Source organism: Podarcis bocagei, assembly GCF_964188305.1.
Source record: "Podarcis bocagei genome assembly, chromosome: Z".
Lineage (NCBI taxonomy): Eukaryota > Metazoa > Chordata > Lepidosauria > Squamata > Lacertidae > Podarcis > Podarcis bocagei.
This window is the reverse complement of record NC_138140.1, coordinates 4,392,576-4,417,009: the sequence shown is the minus strand read 5'-3', so window position 1 is coordinate 4,417,009 and position 24,434 is coordinate 4,392,576. Positions and strand designations below refer to the sequence as shown.

Genomic DNA, 24,434 nt, shown 5'->3' with positions numbered 1-24,434 from the left:
TGGCATACATGGTTCTCCCATCTCCATTTTATCCTCTCTATAGCACTATAAGGTAACCTAGGCTGAGAGACTGTGACTATTCCAGGGTCCTTGCCTTCCAATAATTGATACTGGGATAGACTCAAAAGGGTGGTATCAGTGTTCAAAATTAGGCAGGCATCAGGCACACTTTGCCACTGACGCAGATCCAGTTGTGACTCTGTGGAGATTTTGCTTTTCCCAGTCTAAAGGACTCCAGGTTGGCAACTGGAAAAAGTGTCACTTGGAGAAGGATCTGAAATATTTTCCTTGAAGCTTGAATTAGTTTTATTCTGGATTGTTTTATTTGATGTTTTAATGTATTGTAAACCACTTTGAGATTTGTTCTTTAAAACATAAAGCGTTATAGAAATGGAATGAACAACAACAATAACAATAATAAATCCCATGGGGGGGGATGGTGCCTAGATGTTCCACTGTGGCAACTGTAACCTAGGTTTAATGTGCCATTTGACAATTAAATTACATAATAATACCACTGGGTAGTATTCCTGGTCGGCCTGGGAATCCATAGTGGATAATATTGTGCCCAGACTTCTGGAATTTTATTGACAAACTTGAGTTGTGCCTAAAAAGCTGCGGGTAGCCAGAGTAAATGCCATGTTCCTAACTCCCCAACTTACCTGGATTTTAACTGCTGTCCCAGCTGAGTTCTGTACTGTAGCACAGGGGTGAGAATCTTCTGGCCCACCAGACTCTCCCCAGGCCATGCTCCTCACCCTTCCTGGTTCCACTGATAGCCAGTCAGGCTGGTGCAGCAAAGCCAGGTGTCACTGCTTTGGCATCTCAGTTGCCTCCATACTGATGAAAGTAGGTAAGACAGGTGTTTGGGTTTTTTTAAAGAATTTAAGGATCAGACCAAAGGCTTATCTAATCCAGGATCCTGTTTCTCACAGTAGCCAACCAGATACTCCTGGGGAGCCCACAAGCTGGAGAGGAGGACCATAGCCCTCTCCCCACCTGCTGTTCCATGGCAACTGCTACTCAGAGGATTGCTGCTTCTGTTATTGGAGGCAGTATATAGCCACCATGTTGAGTAGTAATTGATAGCTTTTCTGTAGGGTTATTTGCAAATCTGTGTTGTTTGCATTTGTATTGTTGAAAGTTCTGGGTGCGTTTTTTAGTCACAGAGCATTGCCTGCCCAGTTATTGCTTTGCTTCTGTCAAGGGCCATCTGTCTCTTCGAGCTGCAGCATGAGCTCACTTTGTGACCCTTGTGATATTTTTCTCTGGCAAGCATCCCTGGCCTCTGACCAAAAGCAATCCATGTTCTTTCTGTAGATGTGGCAGAAAGACTCTGGAGTTGGAACTGCCCACCCCCTCTGATTGTACTGGTGCATCAGCACTCCATTGCAGCAGTTGATCATAACTCATAATCTATTAACCCCTCTAATGCCTTACTTTAGCTCCTGCAGTCTTTATTTCTCATTTCACCAACTTCCTTTCCCCCCTTCTTTTTTGCTGTGTCATTTCAAGCCTTTTAAGCATCTCTGTAGTAGCTCACTGCTATTTTGAATTGCAATTTATATTTCCTTAGTTGTGAAGATAAAAATATACTTTCTGGGGCAAGCAGTAGGTAACTAGTATGTGGTTGCAGACACTGTCAGATAGTCTTGTAACAGCCGGAAAAGACTGCTTTGAATTTGTAGAAGCAAGGTATGCATGACCTATCCATCACACAAAGAAGATACTTTTAAAAAATTGTAAAGCTGTTTTATAATAAAGTTATAACAATAGCAAACCATTTGTATTTCAAATATAATCTGTTCTTACTCATTCCCTACCCACTGTGAACATAACATGCTTAAGTAGTGTCTTATCCATCCAGTGATATGTTAGCAGGCGTTGGGTGTGTTTGGATATAGCATGAAGCCATTAACCAGAGTTAAGGAAATTGGCTGATGAATGCAGTCCAAGCTTTCCTGCTTCACTCCTTCCTTATTCTGGTGGAGAAACAACCCATTTGTGTGTGAACCAAACCATTTGTTACTCTCCAAAAAGTGATCTGAAGCTAAGGCTTGTGCTTGGTTTCACAGTCAGGTTAGTTTGGGAGGGAGGAACTGTGAGCAATGGTTTACACATAGCCAGCTGCTCCATGGTTTGTTTTCCTGCTTAAGGAAGGAAGGAAGCAAGCAAGCAAGCAGGGAATGTTCAGGCTCCAGCTTGTAGACAGGCTGATTTATTTAATTACTGTTCATGGATTTGTGCTGCATTTGAATGTGGCCATCTTTCTGTTTCCAGCAGGCAATTTTTTTTACTGAGAAACATAGTTCAATGGGAACTTCAGTGCATTTAGCAGTGTATTCTAGCATTGCTTTGAAGTTTGGTTTTTACTTTTCCTAGCGTGAAACGGCAGTCTCATCTCTTTTAGGCTGCTTTTCCACTTAATCGTTTCTGTATTTTAAAAGAACTTGCCTTTTATGCACAGCATTTATTCCATATTCAGCTAGATTAGCAATCTTGTCTTCATTTGCTTTGTAATCCTGTAAAAAATTGTGTCCAGACATATCATTGTGTGAACATAACCTAGGTTCAAGGTGCCATTTGACTCTTAGCTTTTGTTACTAACCCTTCTAAGGTGCCATTTGACTCTTAGCTATTGTTACTAACCCTTCTTGAAGTTGTTCATGTGGAAAGATGGCTGCTTAAGCCTAGTAAACACCCAGAACTGTTGCCAGACATAATGTAAGTGTCCACTTCTATGCCCTTTAATCACTTGTTAATTAAATCTAGGAAAATGACAGTAGGACCTCCTCCATCAGACCCATTGCACTGGTAATTAGATTAAGACTTAAGTTGACATTCCTTGGGAAACATGTCCACCTTTCCCCACAACGAACACCCCACTCTCCAGGCTTCACATGCTAGTTGGTCAGCAACCTCTCATGATTAGGGCTAGGCAATATCAGTTTTTCAGCATTGAGGTATATCACCAGCCCAAACATCACAGTCTGGCGATATACTGCTATGTTGGAAAAACAAGCTGCATTGGCCTCAGCCAATCGGTGGTTAAAATTAGTGCCGTTTTGAAAGGTTCAGTCCACCACTTTTATTCTAAATGGTATCCAATGGTATTCACATGTAGGCAGAAACCTTATTGAATCTTTGGAATCATCATGCAAAATTTGCATAGTGAACAAGCAACAACTTTCCAAAATAAATAGCAGATGTTTAGCATTCCATATAGCCTTGTCATGATATCTGAATAAGATAGGTAAGCATAGGACTATAGAAGAATGAGATGGAGATAGCTTGTAGTTGTGTGGGTTATAAAAGCATGAGTGTAACTTCATGGGTAGGAGGATGTGGTAACTCATTTGCGTGACCTTCAATAAATGCTCACTGTGGAACATCTGAGTTGTTTGCGTTAACAACTGAATTTAAGATTTGTATTGATAACAAAGTTTTACATCATCAGTGTCTGAGCCATACTCTTTCCATTTTAGAAAAGGCTCCCCCCTTCTTTTTTGCTTGGATAATTACTTCAGTGTTCTGGGAAAGAAACAGCATGTAGAGAATGAAAACAGCTGAATGTTCATCTGTTAAGTTTGGCTGTTTGTCTTGGATGACGTGAGTGAAGTCACGAACAAATGACTTTCTAGCATTGACTGGCTGTGTCAAAGGTACGTCTTGCAGTCCAAGACAAAATGCTGTTGATTCAGAGCCCTTCCTATTGTGTTCTGGGATTTTTAATAAGTTGGATCTTTCTTATTTATTTATTTATTTATTTATTTATTTATTTATTTATTTATTTATTTTGTCTACTGCCCTTCATCCAAAGATCACAGGATGGTTCACTGGCCAGTCTTTGAAACCCAGATACAGTATATAAGCTAGGCACCAAATGCCTCCTTAAACTAGGGTTATAGCCATCAAAACGGAATGTCTAGTTGCCATTTGGTGGCCAGACAGCTTGAAAGTCATATATTTCAATATGACTTTTGGATACATGAAATTAATTCTGATTGTGCAGATAAAATATCACAAAATTCTGCAGGGTGTGTTGTTAGAAAACAGGCAAGATCCCAGGATCCCCAGGCATGCAGCTCCAGATGGTGGAGACATCAGGTGCCATCCTGGCGCCCAGGCATCTTCACTTGGTCACAAGTGGCCAATAGCCAGGTGCAAAATGGCAAATTTTGAATGCTGCCACTGGCTCATACATGGGCAGTGGCATGGGCGAGACTGCCCTGATTGACTGACTGAAGTGTTTCCTTTCCATCTGCTCTTTTTGATGTGCTGAGGAGCACATCAAATATTACACATATTGCAAACAAACTGTGAAGAAGCTCTTTCACACAGTTAAATGTATTGCTTCTCTCATGTGGGCAGGGAGTAGGAAGGGAGATCTGACTGATTAGCAGGTAGAAACATGGTGTGGTTTCAAACAAATGGATTGCTTCTCGCGAGGAACAAGGAGCAGGAGGGGAGATTTGGTTGATTTTTCTGGAGAAAGTCGCTTTGGAGAAACAGAACTGCAAATAGTGGCAGAGCCTGGGATGGCATTCCACATTGTTGGTGTTACCATCAAAAAGGTCCTGTCTCTGACATGCCCACTTGCTGCACCTAGAATGGTAAGAGGACAAAAGAGTAGATGGTTCTATAGATATCCTAACCCCAGCCTGATGGCTTAAGTAGGAGAGTCATGCCATCATGAGGTCCAGCAATATGCTTTTTACTTCATAGACAAACATGTTTTAGCTGATGGTGCTAATATTAGGAAAGCCTTTCACTAGGATGAAAGTGTCCAGCAAAGGTGCCCATTGTTGGATTACATTAAGTAGGGTTGCCATATTTTGAAGAGCAAAAAAGAGGACACATTTGCCGATTTCTACTTTTAACTATGAATCACTATGACTACTCTCATTTTACATTCCCTTGAAAAGATAGATGTGTCCTGGAAAAAGAGGACATTTGGCAACGCTATTAAGAAGCTGGCTAAACTCTTCTACTTAACCAAGTTGCATAGTAAGGAAGTTAGTACTAACTTGAAAAACAGCTGCTGCTACTATTTTTTCTTAACTTTTTATACAATGGGACATAAGAGATTTGCTGGATCAGAACAAAGGCCTATCTAGTCCAGCATCCTGTTCTCACAGTAGCCAACCAGAAGTCCATGGGAAGCCCACAAGCTGGACTTAAGCACAGCAGCACTCTCCACACCTTAGATTCCCAGCAACTGCTACTCAGAGGCATACAGCCTCCAATACTGGATTTTTAGGATTGGCTGGGGGAATGACTTTTTATCAGATAGGTTGGCTTGTCCTACTGATTAAGAACAGGTAGCGTGACACGGCCTTGGTGCTTAACTGGGGCATCCTCAAACAAAATGGTGAGCCAACATGCCACGCAGAGCCATCTGTTGCAATAGCACAAGAGGATTAGTGCTGCTTTTGAGGGTTTGACCCAGATTTATATCTTAGTGATAAAACTTTTAATCAAGCAGATATCGCAAAAGCACAATGACCCCTGAAAATGAGAAGTAAACAAAGCTATTGATCTGAATAAATGCTAGCTTTTATGCCGTGGGAAAGCTGCCATTTCTGCTGCTATACTTTTTTCTCTTTCCCCCATAGTCTTTCACTGCAACCTGAGATCCCTTTTTGTACCTAGTGCTGAGGATGAAATGTGAAATACGTGTGTGTCACATATGTATATTCAGCAGAATGTAAGTTGAGTTGTTAATGCGCATAATGATTGGCCATGTGCATATTCACCTGGTCTCATGTAGAGTGTGCACTTAATCTATCCACTAAGAGGGAATTGTGCACTTTTCTCGGTCAGTATACATAATGTCCAACAGACTTTGGGGAATGTGCATATTTCATCTGAATTGTGTATATTCTCTGGCCATGCATAATCTCTAATAGGCCTTGGGGAATATGCATATGTGAACTGCATTTTGTACAATCTCCTGTCAGGTTTTTTTCTTCGTTATACCATACATCCTGGATAAATTTGAGGAACTTGGAAAAAGTTTGTTCTGCCCCATTACTTAAGGATCTGTAAATGGGGATGCCTAAATCTGACCTTTGTGTGTCATTAAAATACTTGGGCTTTTCCACTTCTGTTTTTCAGCGTGATTCTTAAGGAAGTACTTGCACAAAATTAGCTGTCCTGGAAACTGGATCTGTATGTAACTGCAGGAACTTAAAAAAAGCAAAAATGGCATTTTCTTTCTAAGAATATATGAACATTTAGTGTCAATAAGTAAAATGGAACCATGATAATAGCCTTGTATTTAAGCACCAGCCTGGTAGCCTGAGGCAGAAAGTTGCCTTCAGGCAAGTGAATGGTGCTAGAAGAGAGTCAGAATACTTTGGCCTTCCTCTGTGCCCCTCATAGAAATTTCCAGGGTGCAGTGGTAGGTTTTTGGATATTTTACTTCTTTTCTGAAGGATAAGAATATGAATGAAATGTAAATATTTTGGCCTGGCAGAAATATAATAATAATAATAATAATAATAATAATAATAATAATAATAATGCTTGCTTCTGGAGGTATTAATGATATTAGATAGACACTTGCAAGCCCAGTGATGATCTGGCACTAATGGCCAGTCATTGGTCTAATCTATTCCCACCCCAGCTCTCACTCACAGGACATTGTTTTCAAATTGGATGCATCTATTTCTGGCATCTGATTTAGGGTGAAGCTGGAGTTGCCCTGTAATCTTGATTGGGAAATGTTGTTACTTTCCTCTTGTCTTCATGCTTTGCTTCTGGCACCTTGCTGGCTTCATTCTGTGTGCATGCTCCCTCTCTAATTGTACCCTTTGTGATTATACACACATTTTTCTTGGTCTCATCCAGGCCAGCTGTTAAATTATGCTCCCTGTAATTTCCTTCACTTTAAAGACTTAAGCTGAGCAGGCAGAAAATATACCCTCCATAACCCAAGCTTTATTAAAGTTTATTTCTAGAATTCTACTGCAGCACACCTCCCACCAACAATAATATATAGAGAATTTATTAGAGTGACGCAGACTTTTGACACACATTACAGCAATGTTCAGGTTATCCCATAATTTAGCTCTTCTTTCCCCTCCCTTATTTAACCTCTCAACAACCATATGAGGCTGACAGACTGTGGCCGGTCCATAGTCACCCAGGGAGCTTTGTGGCTAAGTGGGAGTTCAAACCGGAGTCTATGGTCCGAATCAGTAATGCCAAAAAATCACAAGGAAGGCCTTACTGAATGGCTGATACTGTTTACTGCCATTTTGTAACCTTTCTTTTAAAAAAAAAAAAAAAAAGTCCTAATAAAGGTATTGTACTGTGTTGGCTTTGGGATGATCTGCTGACTGTAATAAATGGATAATGATGACAATGACAATAATAAATGTGTATGGGCTAGTATGTCATTTTGTGAGCTTGTTACTTTTCCATGCGTATTCGCAAACCTAAACATTGAAAAGAGTCCCTTTAGCCATAATCAAATGTTGGAAAGCAAAGAACAAGCAGTGGATAAAGCTCCCTCTTCCTACCAGCCCACAACTGATTCTGTTTCTGTTCACTTGCATTGTGCCTAAGGGTAAAAAGGGATGAGGGAGAGACAGCCACATTTAATTATTGGTGGGGAGAGAGAGCTGCATTTAATTATTGAAGCACAATCTTATCTAATGTCTTCTTGGTACTATCTCCCCCACTCCACTCCTTTTTCTTCTGTGCTTGAAAATTGCTATCCGGTGGTAGCTAGAGAAGTATTCCACTAATCTCAGTGATGTTATTTTTTCCTTCTTCTTATCCCCTCCAAATTACACTTTGAACTTTTAATTGTCTTCAGAGCTGTGGGCAGGCCCACAAATTGATCAGACAAGCCTCCCTGATTCATCAAAGTACACCCTCTCATTCAGAGGGAAACTCACACTGTCTGCCTTGTACACATTCACAGTTATGTTTATTCTCACTGAAAAGGGAGCTGGCCAATTCTACCTATTTTCCCACTACCCTTGATGGTTTACCCCAGAGAAGAAATGAAAACCTGAACCTTTTCACCGCAACACAGCCCCCTCCTCCCAGTCTATTGTCAGCCTTAATGTTTCTGTTGGTTTGCCATAAAGCCAAGGCCTGCACCAGCCAGGTTGTTCTTCTTATCTGTTTCTGCCTGAGCCATTTATTTTGTCAAGTGTCCTGTCACCAGGGCCATTTCTCACATTTCCCCCCTGTAAAACATGCATTTCTGGTTTGGGTTGATGAAGGCAACAGGCCAGTAAAAAAGAGAATCACCAAACTGGGCCAAAAGGCAGAGTAAATTCAGCTGAAAGTAGGGCACTGTTCTCCATGTGTTCATTTGAGACTTGGGATTGCAGTGGTACCTCGGGTTAAGTACTTAATTCGTTCCGGAGGTCCGTTCTTAACCTGAAACTGTTCTTAACCTGAAGCACCACTTTAGCTAATGGGGCCTCCTGCTGCCACCGTGCTGCCGGAGCACAATTTCTGTTCTCATCCTGAAGCAAAGTTCTTAACCCGAGGTACTATTTATGGGTTAGCGTATGTAACCCAAGGTACCACTGTATTAAACATTTATTATACCACTGAGGAAAACAGTATGTCTGGGGTGGGCAAACTTGTTTTCTGTCAAAACACTACATTCACCTTTTTAGGGGGCAGGGATTGTAAGCAGGGCCAAAACTGAGGGTGTGCGACCCTACCTTTTTCCTCCATCTCTTCCCTGCTGGATACTTCTAATTTTTCTTAAATCAAATTTGTTTCTTTCTCCCCCCATTCCCAACTTGTCTTTGAGGTTTAGATGTTGAGTTTGATTCCTCTTTGTATTATTATTATTATTATTATTATTATTATTATTATTATTATTATTTATTATTAACCTGTCCTTCACTGTAATGTCCCAGGGCAGGTTACAGCAGTTACAATGCAAACCGCTTCCTGATTTCTCCTACTCCATTTCTTCTCCCCCCTCCCCCCAATTAAATTAAATTTACTTTGTTTTAATTTAATTTAATTTGCTGCTCATTTACTCTAAGCTGCTTCACAAAGTATCCTACCCTTTTATATTCTGCACTTGTGTAGTATCTTGGGGCAAATGATTGAGTTATTTAATGTTGATTGTTTTATTACTAGTTACATTTTAATCCGTCCTTCCTTTGAGGACCTCAGAGCAATGTACATGACAGATTCCCCCCACCCTCCTTTATCTTCACAATGACGCTGTGATGATAGCTAAAAGAGGGTGATTGATACCAGAGTAACTAGTTGTGTAAAAATGGCTTTCCCAGGGTGTGGTATGGGGTTCAATGTTATGCTGACTGTTAAGGAATACAAAATCAGGGTGTGTAGGATAACCACTACACCTGCTTTTCACTCTCTAAAGCAGGGTGATATGTGGACAGTGAAGGTATGTGTTAGATAGTGGATCTAATAGCTAAACAAATTTGTTCATGCAACTTACTGATATCACTACCTTCGATCAGGGCTGCCAACTTTAATAAAATATTGGCGGGGGGGGTGAGTAAGTCTTGCCCTACATAATTGATTACATGATGCAATGCACGGACACCACTTGAATGGCAATGCACATCAACTTTGGGGGGCCCCGGCCCCCTCAAATGTTTTATTGGGGCGGTGAAGAGCCCTCATCCCCTAGGAATTGGCTCCTATGCCTGTGATAGAAAAGTGGAGTGAGTGAATGTGTGTGTGTACTTAAACCCCCCCATACAAGCAGGGATCAAGAGCTGAAGGTAGAGGGCAAATTTAGGCTCATTGACTACAGTTGAAGGGATCCTGCAGGAGAAGATTAGCCTTCCTGTGTCCAGTTTTCTCCCTGCAAAGAACCTGTTGAGCTACAGGGCTGCGGGAGGGCTGTCGTGTGTGTGCGTGCGTGCGTGTGTGTGTGTGGAGTGTACTTCTTTCAGTAGCCCGCCCTTCATTCATGACATGTTCATCCCACCTGACCCCCACATGTGCTTAAGCGTTTAGGCTTGTTCTGTCTCTCTCTCTCTCTCTCTCTCTCTCTCTCTCTCTCTCTCTCTCTCTGTGTGTGTGTGTGTGTGTGTGTGTGTCGTGCAGACAAATGTGCTCCCAAAGTAAATGTAGATGGAGCTCAGGGGACACAATGGGTAACAGGTAATGTTTTCTCTCTTTTTCTGGGTTTGAAGTCTACAGCCAAGATAGCTTAGTTCTGGAATCTGTTCAAAGTGGTTTGAATTCAACATTGCCTCTTTTTGTTTTCTTTATAGAGAAGAAGTTCAGGAGAACTGTGTTCACTGGAAGAAGAAATTTACCTTTGTCTGTAAAATGAGTGCCAATCCTGCCACTGGCCTCCTGGACCCATGCATCTGCCGTGTGTCTGTCCGCAAGGTGAGTATCCCGCATTGACTCTACTCCTGTTTGGTTTATGACCTAGAACTATGGCTTTAAGTGGGGAATACAGTCTCCAGCAATAATTCCTTTTTAAAATAGTTTTTGTAGTTGTTGTTCTCTCTGTTTAGCTAAGAATATGATTTCACGCTATCACCACCCCCAGCTTTCCCCTGAACTGTATGAACCTATATGTATAAAAATCCAAATTCCCCTGAGTTTCCCCCACAATTGTAACTTGCTTACCAACCCCACTCCTTGTACAGAAGGCCACAAACTGCTATTTTTGGCAGAATTTTTGGATAAAATGCATTATTTCTTGGGTTCCTATTCCTGAAGGGAGGATGTAGAGAATGCATTGGAACTACATTGGCTCCCTATTCATTACCATGCCCAATTCAAGGTCCTGGTGCTTGCTTTTAAAAGTCTTAAATGGCTTGGGGCTCAAATATCTACAGGAGCACCTCCTATGCAGTAAGGTCATCGGAGAGGGTCTTTCTCTGTGTGCAGTTTTTAGAAGTACATCAAGTATGTGGAAAAGAAAGAGCTGCTCCTGTGGTGGTTCTCTGACTCTGGAATGCCCTCCTAGTGCAGGTAGGTCTGGTGCTGAGACTGTATTTTGTTTTTTGATCCCAGTTTAAAACCTTTTTATTTTCCCATGAATTTTAGATAATGGTATAGTAGCAGGCTTGTACCTGGCAATGCTCAGGAATTCTAAGAAACAAAAACAGTGCAGTTTTGAAAGGTTGTCTGCCATCTTGATTCAAAATGGCGTCCAATTGCATCCAACCATAGATGAAAACTTGCTCCTTTATCTCAGAAACCATAATACAGAATTTGGCTATGATATCTTAAGGGGTATCCAAATGCATAGCAAGCAGGCAAACAACTTTCCAATATATTTAGCAGATTTAGTTAGTCTAAAGGTTTTATTCGTTTTACATTTTTTTGTGTGTCATTGGTTGGTTTTTTAATGTCTTTTAGATAAAAGGTTTATACATTTTTAGAGTAAATACAGTATAATAAAACCAGGTAACTTAGAGGTGTCTGATTAACACCCCCACCCCACAAACACACGTAATGCATGTCAGTCCTAAGTGGTTGCTGCTTGACTAGCCCTAAATGTACCTCATTTTTAACAGAGAAGCTAATGCACCCAATTTAAAGAGCTAGGAAAGCAGCAATTGTTTCAAGCAGTGGGTGAATGGTTAGTACTGCATATTCCTTTCATTGCACTGAAAGGTATTTTCACCATGTACAGTCACTACACTCAGGCAAGGAGAGGGATGCCTTTGCTATAATTACTGTAATGAAACTCTTCTGTCCTCTTTTTGTTTTCTCATTACAGGAACTGAAGGGAGGGAAAACTTATTCCAAGGTAAGATGGATTATGAGCAGTGAAAAACCAAACTTTACATCATCTCTTTGTAATTGTAGAATAATAAGCTTTTGAGCATACAAAACACGTTGAATGCATTCTTGGCAATCTTTACAACAGCCCTGTAAGGTAGTTTTGTATTATCCCCTTAATGCAGATGGGGAACTGAACCAGGGAGAGGATGGCCAATGATGCTGTCTTACAGAGTCTGGCAAAATAGTTCTGGGAAACTCAGAGATGTGGGTGTACTTTGTACCTGGGAATGGGTAGCCCCCTAAATTACACTTTCTGACAGAGTTGGCTTGTGTCTCCCTCTGTTTTCAGCTGTTGCACCTGTTGGTTCCTGGTGGATATCAGCTCTCCTTTACCTGTTGTTGTCTTTCTTTTAAGATAATGACACCACATTCTTACTGCCTATAGAGAAAAAAAGGACACTTTCTGTCAATGGGTTGCCCTGCAGTTCTAGAACTCTAATTTCTGCTGTTTAAAACACTTAAAATAATGGAAGACTTGGCTCCATTGGGCTTAGGAAGCTGGTGTGAATGACCCACCCATGCATCTTGGGTGTCATTTCAGAGGCTGACTAGTGTTTTGGGGGTAGGGGCCATGAACCATCTCTACCAGAAAGTGTTATTTAGCGACCACATTCTATGCAAACAAAAACATCCAAGGAGTGTGTGAAGCAACACCAGTGAGGGGTAAGGCCTGGGGTGATGATGTGTGGCTGGGGAAGATCTCAAGAGCCAGATAGAGAGGCCTGGAGGGTCACATTTGGCACCTGGGCCTGAGGTTCCTCATCTTTGATTCATTAGGTATGCCCCTTTTTAGTGTCTGGCTTTTAAGCTGGGTTCATGTACTGTTCAAAAGCCAGGCTCCCAAGATCTCCGTACTCAGTTAAATTATTTCTTTGGGAGAGATCTGATGGATGTGCTGATGTAGAGAAAACACTAGGTTCTGAACCGGATGGTAGAGTTGGCTATGGAATGAAAATTAAGGAAGCTGTACTGAAAGGTTATATCTGAACATCCTTTTGTTAAAAACATTGCCCTTCCTCTAGCAGCTTTTGGCTGTCTTCAGTTATCTATTTGCTCTCAGGAATCCATTTCCTGGGAAAAGTTTAGACCTCAGCATGTATTACACATAGCATTGGTGGCCACTGGGTTAGGAACCCACAGCATCTTTTCTTGGGTCTTCTTTGCAGCCAGCAAGAGCCCCACATTTCTCTGCTATGTGTTAATACAGCCTTCACCAACCTGCTGCCCTCCAGATATTTTGGACTACAATTGCCACTAGCCCTAGTAGGAGGGCACCAGGTTGCCAAAGGCTGCATTCATGCATAGTGGAGAATTGAAGACTTTTCCATGACGGAGGGGTCCTCCCTCTTTGTATTTCAGTCTGGGAAGCACTCACTAGCATGAATTAAGAGCGGATAAGTGACATTAAAAGGGAGAAGTGGGGTATGCTGAAAAAATAGGTCACCATTTCCCTGAATCAAACATCTGAAGGAATCCTCTTGTTCCTTCAGGGTTCCAAGCTGTTGACTAATGTGAGAAGGGTGTGGTGAGATTTGCCATCTGGGAAATGCCACCCATAATGACAAAGTCATGTGACTTTTTATAGCAGGAGTAAGCAGTGGGTGTGTGGTCATGTTAAAACAGAAAATGAAATGCACAAGTGGAAGAATGTATTGGGGCAAGTTCTGGAAAACTAGCTTGTCACGTTTTGGAGATGTCTTTGCCTTTGAGAGGGTGCACAGGTCTATGATGTGTAAAAGCAGGACACCTGGTTGACCACTGAGAATTCAAATGTTCTGTAGCTGCTTTCTGAAGTACCCTATTGCTAGTCCAATAACTCATAACTAGGGCAATGAAGGTCTCATGGGTGCCTGGCTGAGTCTGTTGTGTTTTCATGAGTCTTTAATAGAAGCTTAAGATCAGATCACAATTTGAACTGCTATTATCTACCCATTTTGCTTTTAGTCTAGGGGTGGATAACTTGTGGGCCTCCTGATGATGTTGAACTCCAACTCTTATGACTCCCAACGTTGCATTGGGTGCATGATCCTATTCCTAACATGGTTGTTTTTTTCCTGATGATGAATGGAAATTAAACATCACCGTGAGATTGAAGATTGAAAAGGGAAGTGGGGAGACTCACAGAAGCCTTTGCAAGTTTCCTCCTTCTTTCCTTCTAAGTCCCCATCTTGCTCCATTCTTAGAAGGCAGCATTTTGCAAGCAAAGGCAGAGCATTGGAGAAGTCATCTCCATTGCTTTTGCTAGCAAAATCACCTTTATTTCTCCCCAGAAAGGAGAAAGAAAGGAGCATAGGCAGCAGATTCAATCTTAGAGTGCCAGGCAAAAGCACACTTTGAAGCAAGCTCCCTCCTGCTCTCAAGACTACTTCAAAGGCTCCTTTGCAGCTTTAAGACAGACTCCAAGCTCTGGCCTTTGCAAGTCTCCCTGTATTCCTCTTTTAAACCTCCAACATTGGATTTAAAAGGGAAGTGTAGAAAGAATTGCAAAACTGTGTGAGGGATTTTGACAGGTGGGCAGCCCTGCTCACATGGCAATCAAATGACATCATAATGACGCCATGTGAGTGCCAGGTCAGTGGCCACACTCACATGCCAAATTTGGCCCACAAGGGTGAGCCTGATAAGGATAATAATAATAATAATAATAATAATAATAATAATAATAATATTTATACCCCGCCCATCTGGCTGAGTCTCCCCAGCCACTCTGGGCCAGGAGCTAAAAAGGTTCCCCACCAAGGCATGTTGAGGACACACTGGGTGGAAATGTTTTTAAACAATTTTAAGTGAAAGAAACTCAGAAGATGTATCATCTTCTGTGAAAACAAACTCACAGAATTGTTAAAGGCTAATTCAGTGCATGTCTGCTCCCATTTCTTTTACTATCATTTGGTCATGGAAATGTTTCCCTCTCAAAAGATACCATAGAGTTTTTTGTCCTATCCCACATTTTCCAAGATGAAAGCTTGGAAACATGAAAGATCAGGCAAGAGGTAACCAGTATTGTGTAACTGCTAAGAGCACCTCATGTCTACAGACTTACAAATATAAATTACATTGTTATGATTTCTCCACAGAAAATCCTGGGAATTGTATTTCAGTGAAGGTACCAATAATTAACCCTAGCTCCCCTCTCAGAATATGAGAGGGGTGACAGGATGATTGGTTTAGCAGTTTAAGTCTCTGTTGCCTAAGAGTGTGAACAGTGAGTTGAGGAAGTCCTCAGTTCAGATGGCACCTCAGTTGCAAACTCACTAGATGAGTGTAAACAAGCCACCTCCTTCTTTCTACTTCTGTGCCACACCTCAGCAAATACTGACCTCCTTAACTGATACTTACATCTATTTTAAGGAAAAGCAACCAAGGCAACATGCATCCTAACATAACATATGCTAAGAGCTTTGAACATCCTTGAAATGTTCGATGTCAATACTTGCTTGTTTACTAGCTGGTATGGTGGAGTATCTGAGTGACCATAGAACAGGCATGTCCAACTTCAAGGAGGCTTTGATCTACTATCCAGTATCAAAAACTGGCAGTGATGTACCACACTCTCCCCTTGTCATTCTTCAACTTAAACATATTATATTTGGCTGAGCTTATGATAAAAATAATAACAAATGATAATCGCTTCCATAAAATCTGAAAAGTTCATCATAAATCAATATATTTTTAAAAATACATGCTTCGTATACTTGTAATAACATAAGAAAATAACATTGAGGACAGGGTCCTACATAATCAGAACATGATGCACAGATTGTTGTTCACAAAAGCTCATGTCATAATAAATGTGTTAAGTCTTTAAAGCAGTGTTTCCCAACCTTTTTTGGGCAAAGGCACACTTGTTTCATGAAAAAAATCTCGAGGCACACCACCATGCCAGATGGGGAAAGGTCACTTTTTACTTATGTAAAAAAAAATAAAAAAATAGTAACAGCATAGAAGGTAATGGTTAGGCTAGCATCCCTCTTCCAAATATGCTAGGTTTTTATTTGCAGGGACTGTTCTACATGGGAAAGCATTCAGCACTGTCATTCTCCCATCTGCCATCTGAACTGGTACTATTCTGGGTCAACTTACTCTGCTGCATGTGTAGATGAAAATGGCACCAAGTGTGGGGGAGGGGGCAGAACAGGTTTCAGATACAGGATATTAAGCATACACGTACTTCAGATTGAACTGGTTGCTTGCTTTGCAAGTTTTCATTTCCCAAATGACTGCCTTGGCAAGCGCAATACCTACAGGCTCAACGCCGGTCTCGCGCTGCCGCTTCCCGCGCTCTCAAGGACCCGGGAGGAGGAAGGCGTGAAGGGAATCCCGAAGGCGCGAAAACCTCGCGCATGCGCAGGCCTTCCACCTGCGACAGCCCAGTAGGCTGGCCGAAGCGAGCGGCGATGGGATGTGGGAGCTCGCTCGCTCGCCGCCCCGCGTGTGCCTATGTGGGGCACGTTACAGCCCCTTGACGTCAGCGCCACGCAGGCAGCCAGGCAGGCAGACGGCGAGAGCCCTGCGCTGGGCGGCCTCTCCTCGCCGCCACCGCCCCGCCTCTCGCCGCCCGCCTCGCCTGCCTCCCTCCCACGGCACACAAGGCAACGTCTCGCGGCACACTAGTGTGTCGCGGAACACCGGTTGGGAAACACTGCTTTAAAGTACCCCAAGGACTCTTGCTGTTTTTCAAATGTCAGGCACATGTCAGCCACAGCGGTTTCCCCAATAGTTTGAAACAGAAATTGGGTAAACTCAACTGCAGAGTTGACAGCCTTCATGCACCACCTTAAGAACTGGGTGAAACCTGTAGAAGCCCTTTCCCTTGGATCCAACCCACCCATTCCTTTTGAGTAAACCTAAACCAGCCCTTTCTCTCTGAGGAGCCAGTGCGCAGGGCTTCTCTCCCTCCCTCTCTCTATACACACACACACACACACACACACACACACACACACACACACAAAACAACACACACATCCTCTGCTGCTGCAAACTACTAGCGCAGAAGGGGTGTTGTTGTAGATAAAGGCCGGCTGTTTTAGAGCAGGGAGGAGGGGGGACACGCTGCACACCCTGTAGGATTTTTGTTTCCCCATCAATGCATTCCAGAATTTCTCTCCCCCTGCCCTTCAGTTTTGTTCTGCCCAATCCTCTTGTACGTCTTCTCGGAAGTAAATCTCTCAATGTGGGCGGGATGGCAGCAGCCAGGAAGGGTCCCCCCTCCCTCTCACGTGTTTACTTGGGAGTAAGCCTCACTGTGGTCTCTCGCACGTGCACGCTCTCTCTCTGGACCCAAACCAGCCCTTTCTCTTGAGGAGCCAGGGCGCAGGGCTTCTCTCTCGCTCTCTCTCTTGCTCAGCCTCTCCATCTGCGTAGACCTCCTCCCGCCTTGCACTTGCTCGCTTCTCCTTCAGAGAGAGAGAGAGAGAGAGAGAGAGAGAGAGAGAGAGAGAGAGAAGCCCTCAGAGACAGAAAGAGCTGGTTTGGGTCCAGAGAGAGAGAGGGAGATTGACAGATTGACCAGAATCACTCCCGCGATCGACGCATTGGACATGGCTGCCATAGAACTAGTTACTGAAGCGGTGTCAGATACAAGAAAGCTGGGAGCTTCCACCATTACACCTTAGCCACGTGCTGTATGTTTGGGTCCAAAACAAAGTTGTCCTACCACTTACATCCTGTTAAAAGTGGCAACACCTCCAGTCTGATTGTACTGTGGTGCCAATACTAAAATTTGCAAGCAATTACTGTGATTTGTCCCATATGATGGGGGAAAGGGAAAGGGAGGAGAAAGCCTGCCTTCAGAATTCTTCATTATCAGGCGATGGAAACCCTAAACAAATTATGTTTGACGCTAAATATATCCTATAATGAGCTAAAATGCTGCTTAAGTAAAATACCTAAACAGTTTTGGTTCTAAGCTCTTCATTAGACCACATGCACCTATACCATCTTGATAGCGCCCTAAGGCATGATTCGGAGGCTCTCCTGGGGTGTCCATCCTCTCCTGTCAGTAAGGTGGGTGACCCAGAGGTTGTGAAACTCCCTCCTATTGGACCTGCACTCAGTACCTGCAATTTAGGCTTTGCATAAGGCCCCAGAGACCTATTTCTCCCCTGCACTGGCTTTCCAGACGAGATGTCCATCAGTTATATTTCTGTGATTGAGATACATGCATATATATATATATATATATATATATATATATATATATATATTTGCTTTCGTAGATTTTCACGGGTACAGGAATGCAGGTTTTGGTGTCTTCGGGTGTCTTCCCGTGTAAGAGTTGGGGTGTCTAGGCGACGTTTCGACGAAACGTCGCCTAGACACCCCAACTCTTACACGGGAAGACACCCGAAGACACCAAAACCTGCATATATATATATATACACACACACACACATAGTGTTGGCTTGCACTTTTAAATTTTGTGCTATTGTACTTTTTGTTTCATTTGTAATCTGCTTTGGAAGGCCATTTATCTAGAAAGGTGGCTTATAAAAATGTTGGTGTCATCCTCTGCCCCCCCCCTTTCACAACTGCATTCAGTCCTTCTCATAACTGGAGACAATAATGGATTTTTAACTCCTCGAAACATATCCCCTAAAAGTTTCCTTTGCTATCTTTAGATGGATCAGTATGTGAAAATGTTATAACTTGATGTCAGTTGGACATCTCATACTCTAGTGGCAAGTTCCTCCACTTCACCATATGGCTTGCTGTACAAGAGCATTTCTAACCCATTCCTCAGAATTTTCAAATAAGTCTGAAGCCTTGTTTCCGTGCAATCTCCCAGTCTTGTTTCTTAGGAACTGTGCACTGATTTTCATCTACAGCAATATCCTTTCATCTCTTGGAGAGCTTGCTGCAGTGCATTCTGGGGTGGCATAATACAAAGAGTGTTTTATTATGTTGGGGTGTGTGTGTGTGTGTGTGTGCGCGCGCGCACACACACACACACACAGGAGTGTGTTTTTTTCCACATCACTGACCCTAGTGTCTTCTGTGTCCTTGATTATGCAATGACTCCAGGCGGGTTAACGCTGTCCTTGCCAGAACAGCAGTTCTGTTTCTTCCACCCTTTCTGTAAATGTTTCCTGAACAAAACTTTTCTGGAAGTTTCCTCCAGGTGAGGAACAGGGCATGTTCCAAAATGGGATTTGGATACCGCAAATTCTGGTCCTGTCCCACTTGGTGCTTTTCTTTTTTCTTGTTTACTGTGTAGTGCAGTTTGTGTATGTGCGCATGCGTGTGCATTCACGTGGAGTTTTGCTGATCTTGATGCTGTTGCCTTTACAGCTGGGTTTTGCTGATCTGAATCTAGCAGAATTTGCAGGCTCCGGGTTCACTGTCAGATGCTGCTTGCTGGAGGGATATGACACCAAGAATACTCGGCAGGATAATTCCATATTGAAGGTAAATGCTAAGAAATTCCATGGACCAGGTGCTGTTTCTGAATTTCAGCCTAAATGTGTATATATTTAAAATCCTTCTCTCTACTCCACCCCCTCCCCAACCTCTTATTTCTTCCGGTTCTGGTGTGTCTTGGCAGTAGGGTGCTGAAAGGAGGAACTTGAAGCTGCTGGTTCCCTACCCAACGGGAAAAAACAGTTTCCCATATAGGATGTGGAGAACTACATGATCAGCAAAAATATATATCCACACACATTGCCTAGTGCTATGCTGTCATCGCTTTTAGAGGCAATTTTAGTTCCTTTAGACTTGGTTCAGACGTAAAGGGAAACCATGGCTTCCTGCTATGGTAACAAACCGCAACAAGCCAAGGACTTGCAAGCTCACCCTTCCCTTTCCCTTATTATGGCCAGAAAGAGATGGAAAGCCTCTGCTTCCATTTAAAAAGTGAAAAGAATAAAAACCCCGACGACAGTTCCCAATAACTTCTAAACCCAGAACTCTGGTTGGTTTAAAACTATGGTTTATTTGTTTTTGTTTTATGAATTACCAGGGTGGTCTACATATATATTTTCAAGACTTTCATTTCAATCTTCCTCAGGTAACGATTGGCATGTCCCTGCTCTCTGGAGATCCTTGCTTCAAAACGTGAGTGGTTGTTTTGTTTTGTTTTGTTTTGCTTTGCTTTGCTTTGTTTTACCATTATTTTGTCAGCAAAGGGACTTGAGTAAAACAGGCAGAGTTCAGAGAGAAAATTATGTCTGCTGTTGTGCTTCCACACACTTCTACGCTAGAAGGAGATGATGAGGAGCCGTGTGCAAAGCCCAGGATTGCCATACCTTTGCCTGCTTCCCTCTGACTTCTGAGCAGGGTGTGTGGCTTGGGATGTAATTCTGAGTGTTTGCCTGTTGGAGGTCACCTCTCTACAGGGTGACATTCAACAGTGGCTATAGTAAAGCTGTTTGCTGGTGGGAACTGCTGGCTGCTGCCATGGGGCAGTCAAGAGAGTATTGATTCATTCAGTTTATTAATTCATTTGATTTATACCCCCACCCTTCCCCCCAGAGGAGTCCAGGATTCCAGTGCTTCTTTCACCAGTAACAAAATCATCACTATCACTTGCATTCGTCGCTTACTGCCTAAAATGTCTCAGAGTCACTTACATGTATAAAAGCCTCCATAATTCTAAAATAGAAAACAAATCAAAAAGATAAAATAATATTCTTGACTAAAAGTGCTTATCCTGCTGTAACATAAAAAGGACAAATTCCACCCCACTCTACTAAAAGATGAACACCAATACAGGCAAATTACACCCCAATTAAGAGTCAAATGCCTGAGTGAATGGGAATATCTTCACCCAGCGTCTAAAGGTTGATCGTGATGGCACCCAGCGCAACTCTTTGAGGAGTGCATTCTACAGACAGGGAGGCACCACTGAAAAGATCACACCCTTGTGTGGCTGCCTCAGAGAGAACACACATTTCTGTCAGCATTTCTGTCAGTGCTGTGCCTGTGTGTTGTTGCTGGCTGGTTTAAGAGCCCCTGCACGGCATGTGGGGGGGCTGCTGACTTTGGAGATGGCTGCTAGCCAGTCAACAACCACTTATTCACAAGGTACTCCTGCTTCAACAGCTACTGTTAACGGATATATTTTCTGTTGTTGCCTCACAACAGGTAGTTTTTCCCCCTGAGAACCACTTGGTCAAATCATTGCTGCTTACAGACACTATGTAATAACCATTTTAAAGTGCCTGTCACATGGTTCCCTGTTGTCCTCCTTCATTAGGTTGATGGGAGAAGGGAAGTAAAATGCAATTATATCTCAAGACTATCAGGTTGTTTCTGTTTGCTGTGGAAGATGTCTTAATGCTGTACAGTATACTCAAAATGGAGCCCTCATTGCCACATCAGAGCCCTCTGTTTACATGCTAAAATATTTCACTCTCGGCTTGCTAGTGTTTTACTTCATATCATATTGCATACTTCAATTACACAGCTGTTACAGAATTTTTTTCAAGGACATACCAGCAAGGACCTCAGCTTCTCATGAGGAACTCTTTCTCCCTCCCTTCTTTCTGTTATGTTGTTATTTACAACCTGCTTGTCTCTTTCGTTCCTTGTAATGCAGCAAAGCAAAATGATCAGTGCTAACGTTCCCTGACTGACTGACTACTGCTAATGTTCCTAGATCGCTGTGTGCATCTTGTTAAACTCTCTGTGTGTGTTTGCTTTTTGTAGGCCTCCGTCCACAGCCAAATCAATTACTATACCAGGCCAGGACTCTACCCTGCAGTTGACCTGTAAAGGGGAGGGGACGACCAGCAGCAGCACAACTCCCACCAGTAGCACATCTGCCACCATTGGTTCAGTCCGTCAGAACAAGCCCAGACCCACCATTCTTGGTTCAGGTACAGGTAATATATGTTTTCTGTAGTACATTTGCTATATCTCCACCACATTCTGAATTAGCATCAAGCTTGCTGTTCTTTGGGTTTAAGTGCTTCAGCTCTTTTCTGCAAATAGTATCTTTTCTTCTATTTGCAGCATTCCTCTTTTTCTGCACAAGTTTATTTATTATTTATTAACCACTGTTCTCCACTTGGTTCTCTCCTCGTGCCAGACTATTTTGTCTGGGCCTAGAACAGCTCCCCTACCTTTCAGCAAACACAGGAAGCCACTTTATACCAAATTGGTCCATTGGTCCAACATGGTCAGTGTTGTCTATACTGACTGTTAATCTCTCACCAGGGTTTCAGAAAGGCAGGGAATCTTTCCCAGTCCCATCTGGGGATGCCTGCGATTGTATCTGAGACCTCCTATAGGCAGAACATGTGCTCTACCACTACCCTTCCATTTTTAGACTTGTTCTGGAGGTCTGTTCTTAACCTGAGGTACCACTTTAGCTAATGGGGCCTCCCGCTGCCGCTGTCGCGTGATTTCTGTTCTCATCCTGAAGCAAAGTTCTTAACCCAAGGTACTATTTCTGGGTTAGCGGAGTCTGTAACCTGAAGCATCTGTAACCTGAAGTGTCTGTAACATGAGGTACTACTGTATCTTTTCCCTTTCCACTTGGGCAATTGCCAGTCTGCACCATGTGCTAACACTGAATAGTTCAACGATGTGCCTGCTCTGTTGCATGAGAGAGGTCTTAAAATAGGAAGCACAAAAGGGGAGCAAAGGCAAAAAAAAAAATCCACCGTTGGAATGCAGTGTGCTGACTTCCTGATGGTTGTGCTGAGCTTTTTAAAAATGGAATCCTTTGCAGCAGGGGAAGGAAACGGGATACAGTGGGTGGACTTGTTCTTAACCTGCTCCATGGACCAACTTTGACATCAAAATCCTTTGGATTATTATTATTATTATTACTACTACTACTACTACTACATTGGGGAACAATTCCAAAGACACTTGCTCTCAGTAGTGACGAGGAACTCCCTAGTGCAGTCAGTACCAGGCAAGTCTTTACCTGGCTCACATCTGATGCCACATACGTATGTCAAGTGTTGGGCTGGCAGCTGTGGTTTGTGACCAATACCAGGCCCAATTGGAGCCAAGGGGCTAGAATTTCCCCACCACTGCTGTACAGAATCACACCTCACCCAGTAAACTTGAAGGGTCAGACCCGTTCAATAATTGGCTGGTCTCTCAGGAGGGGGGTGGGGCAGTCCAAGGGAATGCCTCATGCTATCGTTGTGGGAAGTTGCTTGGCAGTTCCAGAGCTGTTGCTCCTCTTGCACAGATAATATTGGCATTTGATGGCATGGCTTCCTCACTACATGCCAGTTGAAACAAATCCTGTGGAACTTTTCTAGAGAAAGAGAAACCACATAGCTGACATCTCCCAGCATATTTCCATGTCCTTGTCTCCTTTCCTTATCAGGTGCAACAGAAGAACCAGACCAGAACCTGTCAAGTCCTGATGAAGTATTCCATTCCGGACACTCACGGAATTCAAGCTACGCCAGCCAGCAATCCAAAATCTCTGGTAACTTTGCTTGTTGCATAGCTTGCCAGGGAAATGCAAAGTACAATGCAGTTGTTCCTTGCTGCACTTAATTTTGCTTAATTCTACCTTTGCTGCAATTGCAGAACTCTAGAAAGCATAAAATTCTTTGGTACAATGCTTAAAAAAAAACAACCAAGCACATACAGCTCTCTTTGGTGGGGCAGAGCTCTGTGTTACTGTCCAAGAGCCAGTATGTAGTAGTAAGAGGGTTGGAGTATGACCTGGAAGGCCTGGTTCTAGTCCCAAATTAGCTGTGAATCTCACTGCGTGACTGTCCTTGAATCTTCCTGCCACACTTGCCGCACCAGTGTAACGCGCCACACCCTTTGAGAACCACTGATTCAGACAATACCTTCTTCGCAAACCAGGAAGCCTCCAAATATTTTGGACTCTGATTCGGAGACTTGCAGTCCAAAAATCTAGAGGGCACCCGGTTGGTGAAGACTGGTGTTGACAATACATGAAGGATATACTTGGAGCAAGAATTGTCCTTTTTATAAGCAGATTAAAGCTTTCCTTGTTTGTGGAGCAAACTGCATGCAAACCCTTGTGCCTGGTGGCTGTGGTGTGGAAAAGTGGGTTGCTTGTAGTACCTAATACATTTGTTCACAGGCTACAGCACCGAGCATTCACGATCCTCCAGCTTGTCTGACCTGACCCACCGCCGCAACACATCCACCAGCAGTAGCGCCTCAGGAGGACTTAGCATGACAGTGGAGTGCCCGGAGGGTGAGCGGGAGCACAAGCCTGAGAAACCACCTCGCCCACCAAGACCAAACCTTCTGTTGGACAGATCATCCAGGTGAGAAACTGTTGGTTGGTTGGTTGGTTGCTTGGTTGGTTGGTTGGTTGGTTGGTTGGTTGGTGTAATGGAGGAGTGGGGAACTTTTGATTCTCCTGATACTGCTGGGCTACAACTCCTATCTTCCCTGATCATTGGCCAAAGACATCTAAATTGCTGGAGGTTTCCCATCACTGGTGCAATGGGAGAAAATTCATTTGTGTCTCTTGGAGCACATATGAAGCTTCTTTATCCCAAATTAAGACCATGGATCCCCAAGACGCTTTAATTCAATGGTATGGAAATCTATGGCCCTTCAGGTGGTGTTGAACTTCAGCTCCCATCAGCCCCAACCAACAAGTGGCCAAACACGCTGGGAGTTCTGGTCCAGCAACATCAGGTGGGCTACATGTTCACCACCACTAGTTAAACTGGACATGATGGAGTCTATGCTTGGGATCTTAC

General features: G+C 43.1%; 1 protein-coding gene across 6 annotated transcripts in view; it reads left to right on the top strand.

Annotated features, from left to right (window-relative positions):
• The window catches only part of EEIG1 (estrogen-induced osteoclastogenesis regulator 1), a 54,678-nt gene that overhangs the window by 20,360 nt on the left and 9,884 nt on the right, over window positions 1–24,434 (top strand). For 3 of the 6 annotated variants that reach the window (XM_081179811.1, XM_081179808.1, XM_081179809.1), the window contains exons 3-9: window positions 10,239–10,359; window positions 11,708–11,737; window positions 19,066–19,182; window positions 19,781–19,827; window positions 21,421–21,596; window positions 23,063–23,167; window positions 23,801–23,990. In XM_081179811.1, the coding sequence (XP_081035937.1) occupies window positions 10,239–10,359; window positions 11,708–11,737; window positions 19,066–19,182; window positions 19,781–19,827; window positions 21,421–21,596; window positions 23,063–23,167; window positions 23,801–23,990 (786 nt within the window). Of the gene's footprint in view, window positions 1–10,238; window positions 10,360–11,707; window positions 11,738–18,742; window positions 18,896–19,065; window positions 19,183–19,780; window positions 19,828–21,420; window positions 21,597–23,062; window positions 23,168–23,800; window positions 23,991–24,434 lie in introns of those variants that run through there. The other 3 variants (XM_081179812.1, XM_081179810.1, XM_081179813.1) reach the window with 2 other exon arrangements.